General features: G+C 60.6%; 3 protein-coding genes across 7 annotated transcripts in view; 1 reads left to right on the forward strand and 2 right to left on the reverse strand.

Moving 5' to 3' along the window:
• The window catches only part of SSBP4 (single stranded DNA binding protein 4), an 8,645-nt gene extending 8,080 nt beyond the window's left edge, over positions 1-565 (forward strand). For all 3 annotated transcript variants that reach the window (XM_029917759.1, XM_029917761.1, XM_029917760.1), the window contains one exon: positions 179-565. In XM_029917759.1, the coding sequence (XP_029773619.1) occupies positions 179-208 (30 nt within the window). In that variant the 3' untranslated portion in view covers positions 209-565. The remainder of the gene's footprint in view (positions 1-178) is intronic.
• Positions 566-776: 211 nt separating this feature from the next.
• On the reverse strand, positions 777-3,990 carry ISYNA1 (inositol-3-phosphate synthase 1). Of its 2 annotated transcripts, XM_029917757.1 has the most exons (11): positions 3,888-3,990; positions 3,657-3,785; positions 3,353-3,514; positions 2,951-3,083; positions 2,631-2,824; positions 2,288-2,437; positions 1,992-2,207; positions 1,700-1,864; positions 1,502-1,615; positions 1,204-1,421; positions 777-1,064 (listed from the first exon to the last, which is right to left on the reverse strand). In XM_029917757.1, exons 2-11 carry the CDS (start codon positions 3,774-3,776, stop codon positions 878-880), a joined length of 1,659 nt encoding a protein of 552 aa, XP_029773617.1. In that variant the 5' UTR covers positions 3,777-3,785; positions 3,888-3,990; the 3' UTR covers positions 777-877. The 2 variants fall into 2 exon arrangements, with proteins under 2 accessions (XP_029773617.1, XP_029773618.1); XM_029917758.1 differs by lacking the exons at positions 3,353-3,514; positions 3,657-3,785; positions 3,888-3,990 and adding an exon at positions 3,178-3,277.
• A 3,059-nt stretch (positions 3,991-7,049) lies between these two features.
• The window catches only part of ELL (elongation factor for RNA polymerase II), a 75,162-nt gene continuing 64,142 nt past the window's right edge, over positions 7,050-18,069 (reverse strand). The window contains exons 7-12 of one of the 2 annotated variants that reach the window (XM_029917756.1): positions 16,091-16,163; positions 14,422-14,896; positions 11,438-11,504; positions 11,023-11,194; positions 9,884-9,928; positions 7,050-9,244 (exon numbers count right to left, since the gene is read on the reverse strand). In XM_029917756.1, coding sequence (XP_029773616.1) covers positions 9,128-9,244; positions 9,884-9,928; positions 11,023-11,194; positions 11,438-11,504; positions 14,422-14,896; positions 16,091-16,163 — 949 coding nt within the window. In that variant the 3' untranslated portion in view covers positions 7,050-9,127. Of the gene's footprint in view, positions 9,245-9,883; positions 9,929-11,022; positions 11,195-11,437; positions 11,505-14,421; positions 14,897-16,066; positions 16,164-18,069 lie in introns of both variants that reach the window. The other variant, XM_029917755.1, reaches the window with a different exon arrangement.

The following is an 18,069-nucleotide window of genomic DNA, read 5'->3' on the forward strand; positions in this document are numbered from 1 at the left end:
CCGTCCCAACCCCACCCTGGGACCCGCACCCCCAGGGCGGCTTCCCCACGCTTCGCCACCTCTCTCCTCCCCTCCCTACATCCGCCCCGCCCCGCCCCCTATTCTCCCCGGGGGGCGGGTCCCAGCCTAGGCCGGAGCTGAGCCCGCCTCCGCGCGCCACCCCCTCGTCTCTCCGCAGTACTCGCCCGGGATGACCATGAGCGTGTGATGGGGCAGTAGCCCCGTGCCCACTGTCGGCCTCGGCTTCTGCCCAGTGCCCCTGCCTGGGACCAAGGTGCAGGGGCTCGGGCAGTCTGCTGGGTGAGGGTCTGAGGTCACACCTCGGGCGACTGTACTCCAGTTCAAGGATTGGACAGCTGGGAGGCCCCGCACGAAGGACTCTCATTTTATAAGAAACAAAACAAAAAAACAAAAAAACGCAAGGACCTCAGAGACATTCTTTCATGTATAGGCCCTTCCTGCCATTTCTAGTTTGTCCAAGGGGGCTCCCTGGGGACCGCTTCTCCCCTGGACAGCAGGGGGTGGGCCCCATCAATAAATGTAACTTGGTTTTGGTTTTTTGGTATCTGGTCTCAGATTTCTTCACTTTGGCTTGCAGCCACATCCTCCATCGTGGGGTTAGGCCTCAGGGTTCGGGAAGTTTCAAGATTTGGGACATCAGTGTTGGAAAGAGTAGGTTGGAGTCTGCCACGTGAGAAATGGGGAACGGGCCTAGAGTTGGGGGTGGTGAGGATTATTAGGTCACAGGCGCCAAGAACCCACAGGTGATGCTGTGGCTGTGGTGGCACTGGCTTTATTGTCTTCGCGGGGCTCAGAAGGGTTGGGTCCTGAGGGGCAACAGAGGCAGGAATTTGGGGGCAGAAGGATGACTGTGGCCTTAGGTGGTGGGCATCTGGGGTGCCTCAACCTGCGAGTGCCCGTTGGCATCACCCGTACAGCTGTTGGTTGCAGCTGGCGCTGGTCCCTTGCAAGGCACGGGGCAGGCAGAGACTAGCTTGAGACCTGGCCGCTCCATCTTGTGCTCCAGAAGCATGTGGTTCTGGGGCGGGAGCCCCACACAGGCCCTGGGGGAAAAGCTGGGGCTTAGTGGGGGCCAGACTCCGCGGCCGGTGACCCTGCGGCCTCCAATCCCGGTAGTCCCCGAAGACAGCCCGAAGGACACTCGGGCCTTGCTTGGTTGGGGAACCCAAGGCCAGGGCGCACCTGAGGATATTCTCGATGCAGCTGCGCTGGCGGAAGAGCGCGTTGACCACCGGGCTGCCCGGTGGAACTAGCGGCGCCTTGAAGAGGAAGCTGAGCAGCGACAGCACCGAGTGGAAGCCCTGCGGCTCGGGGTCTGCGTCGGTGCAGAAGCTCACGCGCTGGCACAGCTCGGTCAGCAGCACCAGGTCCAGCATGATGGGCGCGGCCAGAAGCGAGTCCTGCGCGAGTCCGGAGGGTGAGGACATGGGCGGGGCCGGCGGGCAGCCACGCCTCCTGCCCGGGCAGGGCCCAGCCTCACCTCGCACGTGTTGTGCAGCACCAGTGTGTTGGTACCGCCCAGCATCAGCTCCGACGTGTACTCATCCAATGCACGCTTGCTGTCGCCCACGTACGGCACATACTTGATGACCACCTGCGGGGCAGCACTAGGTCACAGGAGGCTCCTCCCCCTTCTGCCGGGAGCCCCGCCCCCCATAGCGCCCCTCGGCCCACGCACGCAGTGGTTGGGCTCCTGGCCAGGCGCGTAGAGCACAGGGTTGCTCTGCACCATGTCGTCTACCACGCTGCTCTTGGACACCTCCTTGGATCGGAACTGCGGCGGTGCTGACAGGTTCTGCCCGTCGTTGTTGCCCAGGTGGTTGTAGCTCACGATGGACATGGTCTGCGGGAGAAAGAGGGGCCCCGCGGCAGCTGCAGGCTCCACAGCACACGAGCCCCACAGCGCCCAACCCCGGGGCTTAGGGTCCAAGCACCCCCTCCCGAGTTGTGCGCCCCCTGGGCCCACGCACCTTGAGGCCAGAGCCAATAAGGAAGTCCACCAGTACGGACTTGACCTTGGTCTGTCCTGACTTGAAGTCGTCTCCACCCACGAAGACACGTCGCTGCTGTGCAAGCTCGAGGGCCCCGGGTACCAGCGTGTTCTGCGGGGACCCATTGAGGAAGGCACAGCCCTCCAGGATGCTGGCCACAGCGAAGAGAGTGGAGGGTGACACCTCCAGGCCCAGCTGCAGACGCAGGAGGGCAGTCAGCACGGAGGAGTTCTCTGTGGCTGGCCCTGACCCCTCTCCGCCCCTTGTGCACCCACCTGGATGGTACGCAGCAGGTTCTCGGCAGTGTCATTTAGGCCTGGGACCACTTCGCAGAAGCGCTCCGTGTTCGCTGTCCACAGTACCACGACTTTGTCTAGCCCAGCACTGGACCGGAAGTCACGGATGTCCCTACGGATCTGCTCCAACTGGGCAGGGAGGGAAGGAGGTTGTACAGGCCCCTCGATCTGGAGGGATCTGGGCTATTCAGTTCCCGAAGTGCAAAGTGAGCAGTGGGCCCTCAGGATGGGGGCCTGAAGACAAACGGCCGGTTGCTAACGCGGGGGCAAATGGCGGGAGCAACGAGTGGCAAGGGGTACGGGACTTGGGGTGGGGTTGCACCTGCTGCGCGCGTGTGCCAAGTATGAGGTTGTCCGCACGCGCACTCTGGTTAGCTGCGATAAACTCGGGGATGTAGACAGAGGGTCGCGGGCGGAGGGACTCCATGTGCGGCCACAGCTGCTCCTGCAGTCCCCAATCCAACACCTGCGCGCGCCGCATCGCCTCAGCCAAGTTCACGGACGATATGTCCCAGCCTGCGGCGCGGTGGAGGAGTGGGAGGCTAACACCCCTAAGCTCAGCCCAGCCCGCGACCTAGGTCCCTCCAGGCCCCGCCTCCAGGCCCCGCCTCCCACCCGCCCCCTGCCTAGGGCCCCGCCCACCGTCGAACACGAGGTCGTCGGGAGCCACCATAGGCAGCAGTGCGCTGAAGGGCACGAACACCTCCTGGCCCTCGGCGTCCAAGCCCAGGCTAACGGTGCCGGCCTGCGTCAGCGAGCCGTAGTAGTTGGCCTCCTGGGGGGCGGCAGGCGGGGCGGAGTGAGGTGGGGCGCGGCATGGGCCACCAGCCGACCAGGCCCCCGCCCGGCACCCTCAAGCTCCCCCTTACTTTTGGACACCTCGGAGCAGAAGCCGTTCCCCATCTGGAGTTTCCCCCCACCAAGAGAGCCCGCCGGCGCCTTAGGCGCCTCCTCCTGAGGAACCCCTCCTTCGTGGAGCTCCGCCCCCTAGAGGCCCTCCTCCCTCCCACACGGACTCCGGTCAAGCCCCACCCGACCCCCCACCTTGCGGCCAGTGCGCGTGGGCCAGGACAGGCGCAGCCGGTTGGCCAGCACTGCAGCGGTGAGCGTGGAGCCGTTGTTCCCGCCCCAGCCGACGAGCATGACCCCGAGCCGGGGCACCTGCCGGATGGTCCGGAAGGTGAAGCGCGTGGACGTGGGGTATACCTGGGGACCGGCGGTGCAGTGAGCCTGGGGCCACACCCCCCTCTTACTGCAGGGGCAGGGCCACGGACGTTGGGTAATTCCCGTCCCTCCCGGCTCCCCTGTTCCTCTGTTCCCACCCCACAACTCCTGGTCCCCTGCCTACCTTGAGGACCCCGCCCTCGCGGCTGACGCACGTTGTCCGGTACTCGTACTGCGCCTCAATGGCGTCGGGGCCGTAGACCACGTCGGGGCTTTCGACCACGAACTCGGCTGTGGCCTCCATAGCGGAGAGCTAGGGGCGTACGGTGGGCAGGTCAGCGGGGACACGGGAGCCGGCGGACCGAGGCGACTGAGGTCCCCGGAGAGCCTGCACCAAACCCGGGGACGCACTCACCGGCGCGGAGTCAAGTCGGACAGTGGCGGACGGCGAGGGCTCGGGGCGCGCGAACTCCAGAGAAAAGAGCCGCGGCCCCGCCCACGCCCCGCCCCTCACCCCACCCGCGCCAGGGAGGAGGGGCGCGCGGGGAGGAGGGGCGCGTCTGCCTAAGATTCGGGTTCAGGGCCCATGTAGACCCGAGCCATCGCACCCCTTGGGTTCCCGCCCCGCCTGGCGCGGCAAGACCTCTACGTGGGCTACAGACCCCTGCCCGAGCACGGGAGGCGTGGATGCACTTCACACCACAGCCGCTTAAGGCGCGCGGCCACTTTTCCTCACTTTACAAAACAGGACATTAATAATGGCTGCAAGAGAGAGCCAGACCCAGCCACAGGCAGGAGTTGGAGCTGGAGCTGGGCGGAGGGGCTGGGCACCTGGGTCCGAGATACTGCAGTGGAAACTAAGGCAGAGGACTGAGCCAGAACTCTGGCTCCCGAGCCAGACACTCCTCCAGCCTAGGCCGCCTCCGCCTCCCCCTTCCAGAGCAGAAGACACTCCCGACAGGGCTCACACGGTGCGTATAGGGGGCGCAGTGAGGCCTCGGTTTCCCTACCTGTGGCTGGAGGGCTTGGCAGGGCCAAGCTGGAGGGGGCTGGAGTTTGGTGCGAGGGGAGCGGAAGGGAGGGGGTGGGCAGGACCAACGAGGTCAGCTGGGGAGGAGCTAGGCAGGCACAGCACGGCGCCCCCCAGCACCCAGTGATAAGGGAGCGTGGGAACACGGCGGGCGGGCGGGGGCGGCTCCCCCAGGAACTTTCCAAAACAAGCGGCCTCCTCCGGCTGGAAAGTTTCCACCACTGGAGCTGACCCAAAAGGTGGATAGTTGGGAACGTTTGCAGGAAACGTGGTCAGGGCCTGGCCTTGAGGGTTGTGGGCTCCAAGGCTCTGGCTCCAGGCTTTGCCAAGGGCCTCCGGTGTAGGGAGTAGGAAGTACACTGGAGCACCCCTACCTGGCCAGAGGCAACTCACAAGTAGGGTCTGTTAGGGCAGGCTGCCTGGAGGAGGAGGTTGCTGCAAAGGTCTTGAGCCAAAAAGACATCTCTCATGGAGAGATAGGGAAGAACTGCCCAGGCAAAAACCTGGGGGGGGGGGGTCGGGGTCAGAGGAGGAGGGGAGAGCAGCAGTTTGGGGACAAGGGCAGACCCTTGAGGCTGGGGTCAGGGAGGATTGTGTGATAAATATTTGGGTTTTGTCCCCACTTCCTGGCTGGAGATGGAGCTCAGTCACCAATGGCCAGTGATTTCATCATATGTACATAATCGGGCCTCCACAAAAGCCCCTCAACAAGGAGGGTTCGGAAAACTGGTGGAAGTGCTGGGCGGCGGCACTCTGGAGAAGACAGGGAAGCTGGGTGCCCTTCTTCACACCCTCCCGTCAGCGGCTGCCTCCTCTGGCTGTTGGGAGTGCTTTCCTGAGCACCGTGAGCCATTCCAGCAAACCTGGGGGGGAGCCAGGGGAACCCTTGACTTCTAGCCATTGAGTCAGAAGTATGGGTGGTCAGAGACTTGTGGCAGGTGTCTGAAGTGGGGGCAGTCTTGTGTGGGATGAGCCCTTAACCTGTGGGGTCTGCCAGCTCCAAGGATTGAAATCCAGTAGGTGCCCGAAGACTGGAGGGCGCTTGTGCCTCCAGGTAACAGGTAGCTTGGGAACGTGTGCAGAGACCAGAAAGGTCCCCAGCCCAGGCCCTGGGGACTCTGGTATTCACAGGCAGCCTGCAGGAGGTGCCAGGAGGATGGCATGGGGGCAGAGCCAGCCCAGGCAGGCTCCCCGGAAGGGCAGTGGTGAGGGCAGCTCGGAGGGACATGGCCTTGGGCTGCCTCTATTCCTGGCAGTTGGGTCCTCTACAGTGATCACAGGGACCACCTGGGGACCCTGGTGGGGCTCCCGAGGGCAGGGGCAAGGCTAACTCAGGGTCACTGAGTACTAGCGCCGTGGTGGAGCCTGGTGCATAGGAGGGACTGTGGGCTCAGAGTGCTGGCAAGCCGACAGCGGGGGATGTTGTGCAGCAAGTGGCAGGAATGTTGGGCAGACCGTAGCCCCTTGGCCATGGTACAGGTTGTGAGATTGGGAAGACCCTTCTGGAGCTAAGGGGCTAGATTTGTGGCGTCCTTGGCTCAGGAAGGATGGTCATGGGACTGTCTGCTGCTGAGGTGGGGGGGGGGGTGATGGCCACAGCACCTCTGGGAGGCGTGGGGGGCTGCAGGTGGATCTGGTGGAGGGCCCAGAAAGCCGTGTGGGCAAGGCAGAGCCGAGGCATGACGGGTTCAAGGAAGCAGACGCTGGCCCTGGACTCCGGACTGTAGGGAGAGAGACGTTATCCCCTAGGACAGTCTGGCCAGGCCACCCCGGGAGCAGAGTACGCCTGCTTGACCTTGTCTCCTGCGCCCCCTTGGATTCCCAGGCCACCTTAGAACTCAGGCCAAGGCTGGTGGCGAGCGGGCTTTCCTGGAGACTAAGGCCCACAGCCCCTGGCCCTTGGCCCCCTTTAATCCCAGCCTTATTCTTTGTCTGTTTTTCCTTCCTAAACTAAACATCCACCCACACCACGTCCTTCAAGAACAGGACCCTGACCCCTTGCCTTGCTTTCGGCTCCTCACCTGGACAGTCATCCCTGCTGGCATCCTGGGCCTGTGGGATTCCACTGGGCCTCAGCGTCCCCATCCCCATCATGGGCACAGGGGCGGCCCCAGCGAGCCGGCCTAGTTGGGAAAAATAAAATAGTGCCGTCACCGCTGTTTTCATCATTTCCCCAAATAAGGGTGCTCCCCTGGCCCCACATGCTCCCTACTCCACGGGGCTTTGGCAGTTTGGCAGTTTGCTGGGCCTGGGACACAGGCCTGCTCCTATACCCGCCCTGGCTCCCCGCTGCCCCCACATCCCCAGTCTCCATCCTTTCCTACCTATGACCAGGTGGTCTGGTCTCATGCCTTCGCACCTGCAGGGCCCATCGCCTCAGTCGGGTCAGCCTCCACCTGCCGGCCTCATCCCTGCCACCCCCAACACCTGCTCATCACCATGGCTGCTCCAGGGCCGGCCAAGTCCCGTCCTGACCCCAGCCCTCCCCCCACAGGGGACCACGAGGTCCCTGGCTGTGACAGACAAACGCACCCAGGCACTGTGGGCTGCTAGGTTCAGTTCAGTGAAATTTATTGTAGGTTGAAAAAAATCAGCATTCACCTGTTTAGTGTACAAAAAGGACACTAGATATTTTAAGAAAATATTAGGAAACTGAAGACGCGGATGCCTTTCTTTCAATCGTAACATTTTGGCAAAAGTGAAAAGTTCTTGTAAACACCAACTCCATGGCTCAAAATAGTTTTTCTCCACAGTACAATATTAAAAGGGGGTGCAAAACACAGTATCAATAAGTTAGACCATATTTAATCGGCTAGAACTCTTGTCCATCAACCCCCAAAGCACAAAACTTTTCTTAGCTTCATAATTCCTTAAAAGGAGAAAAACAACAACAAAAAACAACAAAAAGCCAACAACAAAAAGGAAATTCAACTGAGAGTCCCTTGAACCGGTTCCAGGGCAGAGGGCCGGGTCAGCCCTCGGGGCTGCAGCCTCCTTAAATAATCCCTTTCCACCCGGGTCTGAGTACAGGCTGCACACACAACGCGGCTGTCTGCAGAACTCGGGGGTCCCTGGGGTCTCCTCAACCCTTACCCCACTCCATCCCAAATGAAAAACAAAACAACAGCTATTGAAACATGAAGGGTCAGTTCCCTCGGGGCTGGGGCATCCCAGGGGTCCCCAGGCAAGAGCCTTGTGGGGTGGGGCGGGCATACTGCAGGTCTGGCGCCTCGGCGAGGGCGCCTGTTCTTTGGGACCCGGTTAGGAGCTGTCCCCATGGCTTAGAAACACAGACACGTCTGTGTGAGCGCTCCCGCTCTCCCTGCCTCACTACTGTTAGTGACAGCACCCCCACCTGCCCAGCGCATGACCCCCAGGCTCTCCCTCCGCCTCCCCTGGTTCTGGCTTCGCTGAACGTGGCGCTGAACATGAACACACGCCTCAGTCCCCGCTGCACCCTGGCGGCCACCCCCCTACACGTACACACACATACACATGGCCCCCCCAACACTGGGGGACACTAGACTAGGCACAGCTACTAAGCAGCAATCATGGCGTCCATGAATCCCACGCCCCCCAGAGTGGGCGGACAGGGCACAGTTTCTGAGCTCACTCTCAGGGGGTCCCCTGACCCCTTTGACCCCCGCCCCAGCCCCTCCCTGAGTGCAAACCCTGCGGTGGCTCTGCTATGATGACCCCAAGACCCACAGGTGGACTGAGGGATGGAGTGAGGTCAACAGCATGGAGACCACACGGTCTCGGCGCGAAAAGAAAAGCAGCAGCAAAGGGGGAAATTGAGAACATAATAAAATAAAAGCCAACACTGCTGCTGCAGTGTGAGCTGTAGCACAGAAAACCCCCAGTGACCCCCTACAGCTGAGGGCCTGAAATAGCAGGGCAGGCCTGGTGGGCCGAGAGCCGCTCTGCCCCTCCGGCTCTCAGCAGCTGCTCTTGGCCAGCTGGAGTTCTCGAAATAGACCTGGGCGGGCCGCTACCCCCTCGGAGCAGAGACCCCGTCCCTGCCTGGGCTGGGAGAGGCCGAGAGCCACAGGGAGGGCCTGGGTGGGAGCACAGCCCGACTCGGGCGCCAGCTGCACCCCCTGCTGCCCCCTCCTCGGCCCCCAGGAGCAACTCTGAACTTTCAGATGGCGTCTGTAATACTGCAGGAACGACACAGGGTGGCATCTAGCCCCTGGTGTCCGTGGAGGGGAGGCACAGGTTTAGAAAAGATGCTTTCTCTCTCATACAAAAATAGACTGAAGTCTCATAAGCAGTAGCTAAAAGTGGCTGTCTTTGTATAAAACTAGAAAAGGCAGGCAGGCTAGCCTTGGAGTCTTTCGGTGAGGGGAGGGGCTCAAGCCCCTCACGCTGTGGGCCGGAGGAGGAGTGGGGACTCCTCAGGAGACGTGGGGGGGGCCAGGGGAGTGGGAGGAGACGCCGGCCCCCGCAACCTGGATCTGTGCCCCCGGCGGGCACCGGGTCTGCAGGGGCTCCCCTGAAAGCCGGCGTTGCTGGCTCAGATGAAAGTGTCTTCCTCGCATTTATTTGTTTAAATAAAACTCTTGCCCCCCCCCCGCCCCCCCGAGCCCCACGTCCGGCCTGGCCCCCAGGCCCGAGGCCTCAGGCTAGGGCCAGGCCTGCAGCTGCCGCTGGTCGTACTCAGCAATGAGCCTCTTGATGTGCGCCAGCTTGCTGTGCAGGTACTCGCAGCGGTGCTTCTCCTGGCTGTAGTTGGTGTTGGTCTGCAAGAGAACGCGGGGCTGAGCCCTGTCCTGCGGCCCCCACCCCAGGCGTGCCCCGCGAGAAGTGGACCAGTGCCCACCGAGCATTGGCAGCGACCCTTGCTCTACCTGGGGCCAGAGCCCTGGGCTGCTGTCCCCCTCACCCAAGCCCCATCCCTGGAAACAAGGTCACTGCCAGGATGAGGGTCAGGCGTGACTGTCACGAAGCCTCCTTCCCGGGCTGGGGCCTGGCTGGCAGAAAAACACCCAGGCACACGGGGACACACGTGGTGAGCCCGCAGCTCATGGCCTTTGGGAGCAAGAACAGACTAGAATGCCTGACTAGGCATTCCTGCCAGACTAGCAGCTGGGGGTGGGGATCTTCAGCTCCTCCCGTGACCTTGAAGGGAGCTGGAAAGAGCCTGGGGGCTGCACCCACAAAGCAGTGGGAGAGCAGGAGGGCCCTGGGGTGTCCAGGGAGGGCCGGGCTGAGCTTCTCCACTGTCAGTGGGGGCTGGGGCTGCCCGAAGGGCCCAAGACTCCAGCCTGGCCAAGGCCTTTCCCCTCCCTCATCGCGGCCTCTCTGCTGCTCACCTCGAGTCAGCTTCCTCTGACTCCCCCTCCCCTCCTCCCACCCCCCAGCAAGGACTGGATACTTACCTTTTTGATTTTTCGATATTCCTGCAAAATCTGCCCACGAGTAGTCTGGAAAACAAAAGAAAGCAAACAATGACCCTGCCTCCAGGAAACCCCAACTGAGTGACCCCTTCTCCCTGATAACCTGTGACCTGCACAGTCACCACCTGCCTTGAGACAATGGCCTCAGCATGGCGTGAGGGAAGCTGACCAAAGTAGAGAGGCAGGCTGAGGGCTGGGGAGGGGAGACAGACAAGGCAGGAGGCGGGAGAGGATGCTGGCCTGGGGGAGAGAGAGGCAGGAGCCCAGCCCCAGGGACAAGCACAATGGGCAGCAGAGCGGGAGGGGCTGGTCAGAACTGTGGGAGGGAGGAGGCAAAGAGCAGGCTGGGTGGCCTCCCCCACACCCAGCTGGCCTGTCCACTGTTCAAGGCCAACCACCCAAAGGTACAGGGGGCTACTGGGGGACATCCACTGGGAGATGTCTACTGGGGCTGCAGGAGGGAAGAGAGAGAGAGATACCCCAGGGACTCATATATCCCAGATCCTCAGAACCCTCATCGCTCCTCCAATTATGAGCTGTTCCCTCTGGAAACCAAGGTGGCCCCCACGAGGGGAGACAGACCTCAACACCCGATTAATCAGATAACTAGCTTCAAAAGGTGGCATGAGCAGGGGCTGGGATCCCAGAGCAGCTGACCAAGGGTGGGGCCTCCTCCAACCCCCAGCGGTAAGCTCCCAACACGGCTCAGCTCCGGGAGCCTGCATGCCTTTGATCAGAGGGTGAGGGAGTCCTAACACAGGCAGGGGGCCACAGGGACCCTCCAGCTCGTCCCCCTGTGGTTCTGATAGCATGGACGGGCTTTGAGCTGCACAGAGGACCCCAAGCACTCTTGCCTCAATCACACCAGCAAGGGGCAGCTGACTGCCAGGCTGTGACAGGGACAAACACTGGCAGACACGGCAGCCCTCCTCACCGGGGAGGGGCAGAGGCCAGGCTTGGGGGCCATGGGTAGGGCTGGAGGCCTTGGGTTTGGCTGCACCCATGAGAAACAGGCCCGTCTCCCCAGGTCGGGTGCAGCGCACGGGGCGGGAGAGAGGTGGGCCAGGCCTGCAGCCCACAGTGTGTCCGTGAGTGCGGTGGACCGCGGGGAGGGGCTCTACCTCGTACTCCTCTGAGCCCTGGGACAGCTGCCGGAGCTGGGCGTCCAGCTGCGTGAAGCGCCGTGTGATCTGCTCGATGCGTGCGTGCAGGTCTCGGTACTCGCTGTACTCCGCGTTGAAGTCATTCTTGTAGCTCTGGCGCTGCTCCGAGGACGAAATGGTGGCATATTTCCTGGGGAGAGGGGAAGAGGGCCCGGCAGGGCCCAGGGGGCTGCTGTGGAGAGAGGCTGGAGTGCCCGCGGTCGCCTGTGCCCCTGCGCCCCACCGGCCCCCACCTTGTGGGTGGTTTACTGGCTTAAGCAGGAGCCTGGTCCTAGGACAGGCTGTGTGGCTGCGAACCCCTACCTCGGCTGACCTGCAGTGCAGGGGAGAGTACGGGGTGGGGGAGAGGGAGGCCAACCAGGGAAGTACTCACAGCAAGTAGTCAGGGGTCTCTGAGGTGGACGTGGGAATGCTCGAGCTGTTGCAGGTGCCATTTAAACCTACGAAGAAAGAGCAAATGTGTCTTCTGAGTCCCCACCGAGATCCGCATCAAGGTCTGCTGTCTGAAGGACGTGGAAGGATAGCAGAAGGGGGGTCAGGAAGGGCAGAGGGAGTGCGAGGGCCAGGCAAGTGCCACCTTGGGGCCTCGCTGGACCCAGAAACACTGCAGCCGCGCACAGTGTGTGTCCCTGAACCGCACAGTCTTGTCAAGTGCAGAGGGCCTAGACAGTGCCGCGCGCACGTTTCCGGCAAGCAGCAGAAAGGATGAGTTAATGACAGGCAAACGCCTGGGCAATGTGTTCGGAGCCTGACCGATCCAGGCACCTCGCTACCTCTGCTGACTGCATGTGAAAGACCGCTACTCTGAAAACAAGCAACCCCCTTGTCCCAGGTCTCCGGCCCTGCAGGACGAAGACGGATGGCCAGCTGGGAAGGCCCTTGCTCCTGCCCGCACCCCAGGCCGTCCCCTAGGAGGAGCTGGAGGACACGGGACTGTCCGAAGTGCTTGGGGGCACACAGACCAAGACTACCATCCAGCCGATTTCCGGGGGTTTCTGTCAGACGGCTTTTTCCTGGGCGCAGAAGAGATTTAGCACCAAGTAGCAGATCCTCAATATGAACTGCGTGTCCTTCTGACGGGAAAGCAGCCTTCCCGGGAACCCCTGTGCTGCAGGATTCCTACCAACACACGGAGCCTTCCAGAGTGTTCTGCCATGCGTGGGCTGAGTCCACATTGCCTCATTTAGCCTTCCTGAGATCTTCCGGTGACACGACAAATGAGGAAACCAAGGCTCAGAGTCAGAGTCACCTAGCCCCTGAGACATCTTTGGGGTCTGGCCTGAGCAAACCTCAGAGGCCCTGCTGCTACTGGAGCACTCTCTGTGCACAGTCCTCACTCAGCCCTTCACCAGCTGAGCTGATTCCCACCAGGTGGCCCGGGCCTACAGGGAACATGGCCCACAGCTGCCCCCCCATTGCCCCTCCCACCGGTTTCTCCTAGGCCTCCCCCATGCCTGGGTCCCACTGGGAGAGGGACTCCCCACCCGGCCCTCAGAGGTCAGTGGGCCTCCTGATCTCGGCCTGGCTGAGCCCAACCCCCACACGCAGTACGCCAGCCTGCCCAGGAGGGGACCCTGAAGCAACAGGAGGGGTCCATGGACTGAGCAAGCATGGGGCACAGACATCGAGGATAGGCACAGGACCTAGGAGTGCATCTGCAGCACAGGCATGAGTTGGGGCTATGGGTCCACGGTGGCCTCAGGACAGGGGTGGCTAAGAAAAGACATCTCCCCAACAGATGCGCATCCGTCTGGGTCAGAGACAATCAGGGCGCACGGTGGGAATAGTGCCACACACAGGAGCGGGTTAAATTAATGCCTGGCCCTCCTGTACGGACACAAAAGCTTCCTCACATGCTGACTGGAACCTTCTCCAGTCTGAAGGAGGCAGGGCACACAAAGAACCACACTGGGCGCTTCCTGCTCCTACAGCCGCTAGCACAGGCAGAGGCCGGCCTCTATCCCGGAAGGAGCCTCAGAGCAGGAAGGCGGCCTCTGTCTGTGCCCCACCGTTTTTGCTACCACTTGAGGCACCTGCAAGACGCATATGAAGGGGGATCACCCAGCACAAGGCATGGCTTCCAGGGCCCTTAGTTGTCCTTGTCCTTGTCCCTTCCCTCGGACCATTTACTCCCTGTTTGCCTGATTCCAAACCTCACTTTCTCACTTTAACCTGGGGACAAGCTACCTAGGCCAGTGTGTCCTGGGCAGGCCTGAAGCCACCTGAGCCCTGTGGCGGGGGGGGGGGGTCGGCAACACCCCATGGTATCCCTCCTTCCAGGGCCCTGCCAGGGGCACATGGGGTCTTGCTTTCACCATTTTGGACAGGAGGTGCTGACCAGCGAGGTCAGCTCAGGGTTTTGTCTCCCCAGGCAGGACAGGCTCAAGGGAACTAGGCCTCACTGCAAGGGAGGGGCTGGCAAAGGCCTTTCTGGAGAGCAGTTGAACAACTCATTAAAAAGCCTTAAGGAGAAGGCAAGGCAGCTCCACCCTTGTCCCAAGAATGCCTCCTGCTCGGATCCTTCCTGGACACACAATCTGAGAGGGGCAGAAAGTCACATGGCCTGAGTCTGGCCGCGGGTGGCAGGTGCAGCTGCATCTCTGTGGCCACATCACGCTGATTACGTTAACAGTCACACGGGGTATTCAGCTCAGGCACCTAGGGCCGTGAACTCAAGGTGACCCAAGCCTCCGGGGGTGAAGACCCCGGCACCCACCCCAAGCCTGGCCTGTCCATACCCCTCCCTAGTACCTCTGGGCCCCACGAAGGTTCTCTTGCTCTCTCTCCAGCCAGCCTGTACCCTTCACCCTGCTGTGATCCCAGCTTTCTCAACTCCCGGCTTCCTTACCTGCTACATGACCTCATTCTGACTCCTACTGCCTGCTGCTCTATGGACTGCTTCCCAAACCCAGTCTCCACAGGCTGAAATGTTCATTGGTCAGCAGGCTACACGAGGCCTGCGGCGGCCCAGGTGCCGCCCCCCTCCAGCCAGGCCCCGCACCCCAGTGCCTTCCCCAAAGCCCAGCCCCATCCTACTCCCCTTTCAGCCTGAGACCTCCTGGAGCCTGGAGCCAGCTCCTCTCCAGGCGTGCTATTTCCCTCCATGGGCTCAGCTGAGTCGGGTTCTGTGCACCCAGCAGTGGCCTGGCACACAGGGCTGCAGAAGGCCCCAAGGCCAAGACCACTGGGGCAGTCAAAACCTCGTACAAGAACACACAGTGCCAAGGGGCTGAATGTGCAGGGCGTGCCAATATGGGGGCTCCTGGGGTGGTATGGCCCCTGCTGAGCAATGGCGGGTGTGGAGAGCTCAGGCTCCTGGCAGTCTCTCCCACCACAGGCCTGTCTCCTGGTACCTACCCGGGGCATCTGATGGGGCTCCAAGGGGGCTGGGCATGTGGTCTGACAACTGGGCCCGGTGCCTGTCCTCAGCTGCCCTCTCCTTGTCTTTGTGCTTCTTGGACTTCTTCTTGGATTTGCTGCGTGATGAGCCGCCATGGGGCCTGCTGGGCTGGGCACAGTCTGTCAGTAGGGGCAAGCCGAGTCGTGTAGTTGGGGCCGGGGCGGCCACGTCCCCGTGATCACAGTCCCGGCCACTGTGGCCCAGGTCATTGCTGACGTCAGCCAAAGGGTCATGGGCCCGCGGGGGCTCCAACCGTGGGGGCAGGTGGGGATCTGTGCCAGCCAGTGGGCCCGGGGTGGGCAATAGGGCCTCGCGGCCATGGGGTGCACTCAGCTTCCCATTGATGGCAGGCTGAGTTCTCTGGGTGAAATGTGATATCCTGGTTTTCTTGCTGGCCAGGGGGTCGATGAAATCAGGAGGCTGTGGTCGTTTCTACAAAGGAAGGGAAACAATTTCAGAAGGGAGTCTGTGTCTGGAACCACTGGTGTCCCCTGAGAAGTGGCTGGGGACAACAGCTGACCCTGAGCTCAGTGAGGCTCCTGGAAATCCGGCACCCACTTGCAAGGCCCACACTGGCCACAAGGGGGCATACAGAAACAGCCAGGCCCCTGCTAAGGCAGGCTCAGCCCGCCCTGAGGACGAGCCGAGGAAGAGCAGAGGAAGCAGCATCAGTGGAACGGGCCACTGAAGCACTTAAAAAGGCCACCTCTGGGGACTGGTCTGAAATGTCGCTGCTCTCAGCATCTTCCCTAGATGAGGGGGATGGTGACAGAATCAAGTCTGAAGGATACAGGGCAGCCCCACGGGCTGGGATATCCACCCCCCTAGACCCAGGACTCCCTGGACCCCCAGGGCAATCCTGTTATGTGTGCAGGCTTCATCCTCATGTCACCAACGAGAAGGCTGACGCATGTGAGGCAGGGACGGATACAGATCGCCCAGACCCAGGGAAGCAGCTAGAGAAAGATGGTGGACAGCAGGCCCATGATCAGGGGGAAGCAGTGTAATGAGGTCCTCAGCCCTATGTTTCGGCCCCAAAGCCAGGGCGTGCATAGACCTGACCTCTCCACAAGGAGGCCCAAGAGCCTTGGACGTGGGCTGGGAGCCTCTAAGACAAAGGACAGAAGGGAGATAATAAGGGACATATCCTAGGACAAAGGACTCATGGGCTGGGCAAGCAGGTCGGGACACCCAAGCACCCTTCCTGACTACTGACTAAGTCAGCACGGCCACCACTCAGGGGCCCTGTGCCCGCAGCCAGCACGCTCTGTTTTACAGAATCTTCACGACAGCCTTGAGAGGCAGGTGCACTGCCATGCCTGCTGTACACAGAAAGCACAAGGCTCAGGGCGATGCGGTGGCCTGCCCTCCCTCGGACACACCGTCCACGCACGAGCACTTGAGGGAACTGCAGCAAGGGCCCAGGCCCCCACACGAGGGAAGCCAGGCGGCTGCTCACTCACTGCAGAAGACACCCAGCCCTGAACCAGGGGCCCAACAGGCTACCCAGACACTAAGGTCTGGCCAGGCCCCCTGGCTCCTATCCCATCCTCCCCCGTCACCACTACCACAGGCTGTCACACCCATGCCTGCCACTCCTACCTGAGGGGGTGAGGCCGAGCTTACGTGTTCCCTGGGAGGACTGGAGGCTGCGGGGTCTCCGGGGAGGCCGCCTGCATTCTGCGGCTGGCACAGCTTTCTGTGAAGGAGAAGTAGGGTAGGGGAAAGGCCCAGCATGCCCAGGCCCACCTGCCGCTCCGCGGACACCCTGCTGTCATGTCCCATCCTCACCTAGTGATCTCGGGAGGGCCCTGCTGCCTAGGCGAACCAGAACAGGGTCGAGTACCCTGGATACCTCAAGGCGTGGTTAGGCAGAGAGCAGCCTGAACATGTCCCACCCTGGGTCCATCCACAGCCCAGAGGACTGCCCCACTCGGTGTCCTGCTGCGCCCAGGGAAGGCTCAGTGGATACCCGCTCATCTAGACCCCCGTTACTGTGGAGACCAGGGACCCAATTAAAACTGACTGCATGCCCGAGGCCTGTGCCATGTCTGTGGAAGCTGGGTAAACTGGAGCCCTGGCCCTTCCCTTTAAGTCATCATCCGGGTGCCTGGGTGGCCCAGCTGGTTGAGCGTCTGACTTAGGCACGTCTGACTTAGGCTCAGCTCATGATCTTGCGATCTGGGAGTTGGAGCCCCACATCGGGCTTTGTGCGGACAGCTTGGAGCCTGGAGCCTGGTTTGGATTCTGTCTCCCTCTCTCTCTGCCCCTCCCTCTCTCATGCTCTGTCTCTCTCTCTCAAAAATAAACATTGAAAAAAAAATAATTCATCCCAATAATGCTGCTTACTGCAGAAACTTTAGAAAAGGGGACTGAGGAGACGACCTGGCATGACAGGAAGGCCTCCCGGATTCAGGACCCACCTTCCTGGGAGCACACATCACAACACCTCCTCGAAGGTGACGGGCAGCCACCAGCCCACCAGTCCCTGAGCGTGACAATGCAGCCAGGGACGGAGGAAGAGACACTCTGGCAGTTTCTCAGACACCCTAGCTCCACTCCTCCTCCCGCACCTGAGAGGACCGAGGACCTGTGTCCACGTGAACCCTCTGACACAAATGTTCACAGGAGCAGTAGCCACGGTCACCAAGGGACTGAAAGCACCCGAGGGCCCGGCCGCAGATGAAGGAATGGACAGCCGGGGTATATGACCACCACGAGAGGATTATTACTGAGCCACCAAAAGGAACCAGGCTCTGACACATGTTACAACCTACAGGAACCTTAAAAACATTACAAAGTAAAAGAAGCCAGTCAGAAAAGGCCTCGTGGTGTATGATTCCATTTATACGAAATGTCCAGAACAGACAAATCCAGAGACACAGAGAGTGGATTAGTGGTTACCAGGGGCTGGGGGAGGGGGAAGGGAGTGTCTGCTAATGTGGGGCTCCATTTTTGGGTACATGTTCTGGGACCGGCTAGAGGAGATAGTTGTACGCTGCTGTGAATACAACTAATGCCACTGAATTGTGAGAAAGAAGAACAAAGCTGGAGGCATCACAACCCCACGTTTTAAGATATAAAGCTATAATAATCAAAACAGCATAGCACTAGCACAAAAAAACAGACACATGGATCAACGGCACACAGTACAGAGCCCAGAAATAAACTCACATTTATACGGTCAATTAATCCATGACAAGGAAGGCAAGAATATCCAATGGGGAAAAGACAGTCTCTTCAATAAATGGTGTTGAGAAAACTGGACACCTATATGCCAAAGAATGAAACTGGACCACCTGCTTGCACCCCACGCAAAAATAAACTCAAAATGGATTAAGGACCTAAATGTGAGACCTGAAGCCATAAACCTGATAAAAGAAAACATAGACAGTAATCACTCATCCTAGCAGCATACCTACGGACGCACCTCCTCAGGCAGGAGAAAGACAAAGCACAAACAATTGGGACTTCATCAAAATAAAAAGCTTTTGCACATCAAGAAAACAAAAAGACAACCTGCTGAACAGGAAAAGATATTTGCAAATTATACATCTGCTAGGGAATTAATACCCAAACTATATAAAGAACTTACACAACTCAAC

This window comes from Suricata suricatta, chromosome 12, assembly GCF_006229205.1.
Source record: "Suricata suricatta isolate VVHF042 chromosome 12, meerkat_22Aug2017_6uvM2_HiC, whole genome shotgun sequence".
Taxonomy (NCBI): domain Eukaryota; kingdom Metazoa; phylum Chordata; class Mammalia; order Carnivora; family Herpestidae; genus Suricata; species Suricata suricatta.

Coding starts and splice junctions, on each gene's coding strand:
- ISYNA1 (XM_029917757.1), bottom strand. CDS start 3,776: ATGGAGGCCACAGCCGAGTTCGTGGTCGAAAGCCCCGACGTGGTCTAC. Junction 2,438..2,630: donor TTGGCACACGCGCGCAGCAG/GTGCAACCCCAC, acceptor CTCCCTGCCCAG/TTGGAGCAGATCCGTAGGGA. Junction 1,065..1,203: donor TGCATCGAGAATATCCTCAG/GTGCGCCCTGGC, acceptor CTTTTCCCCCAG/GGCCTGTGTGGGGCTCCCGC.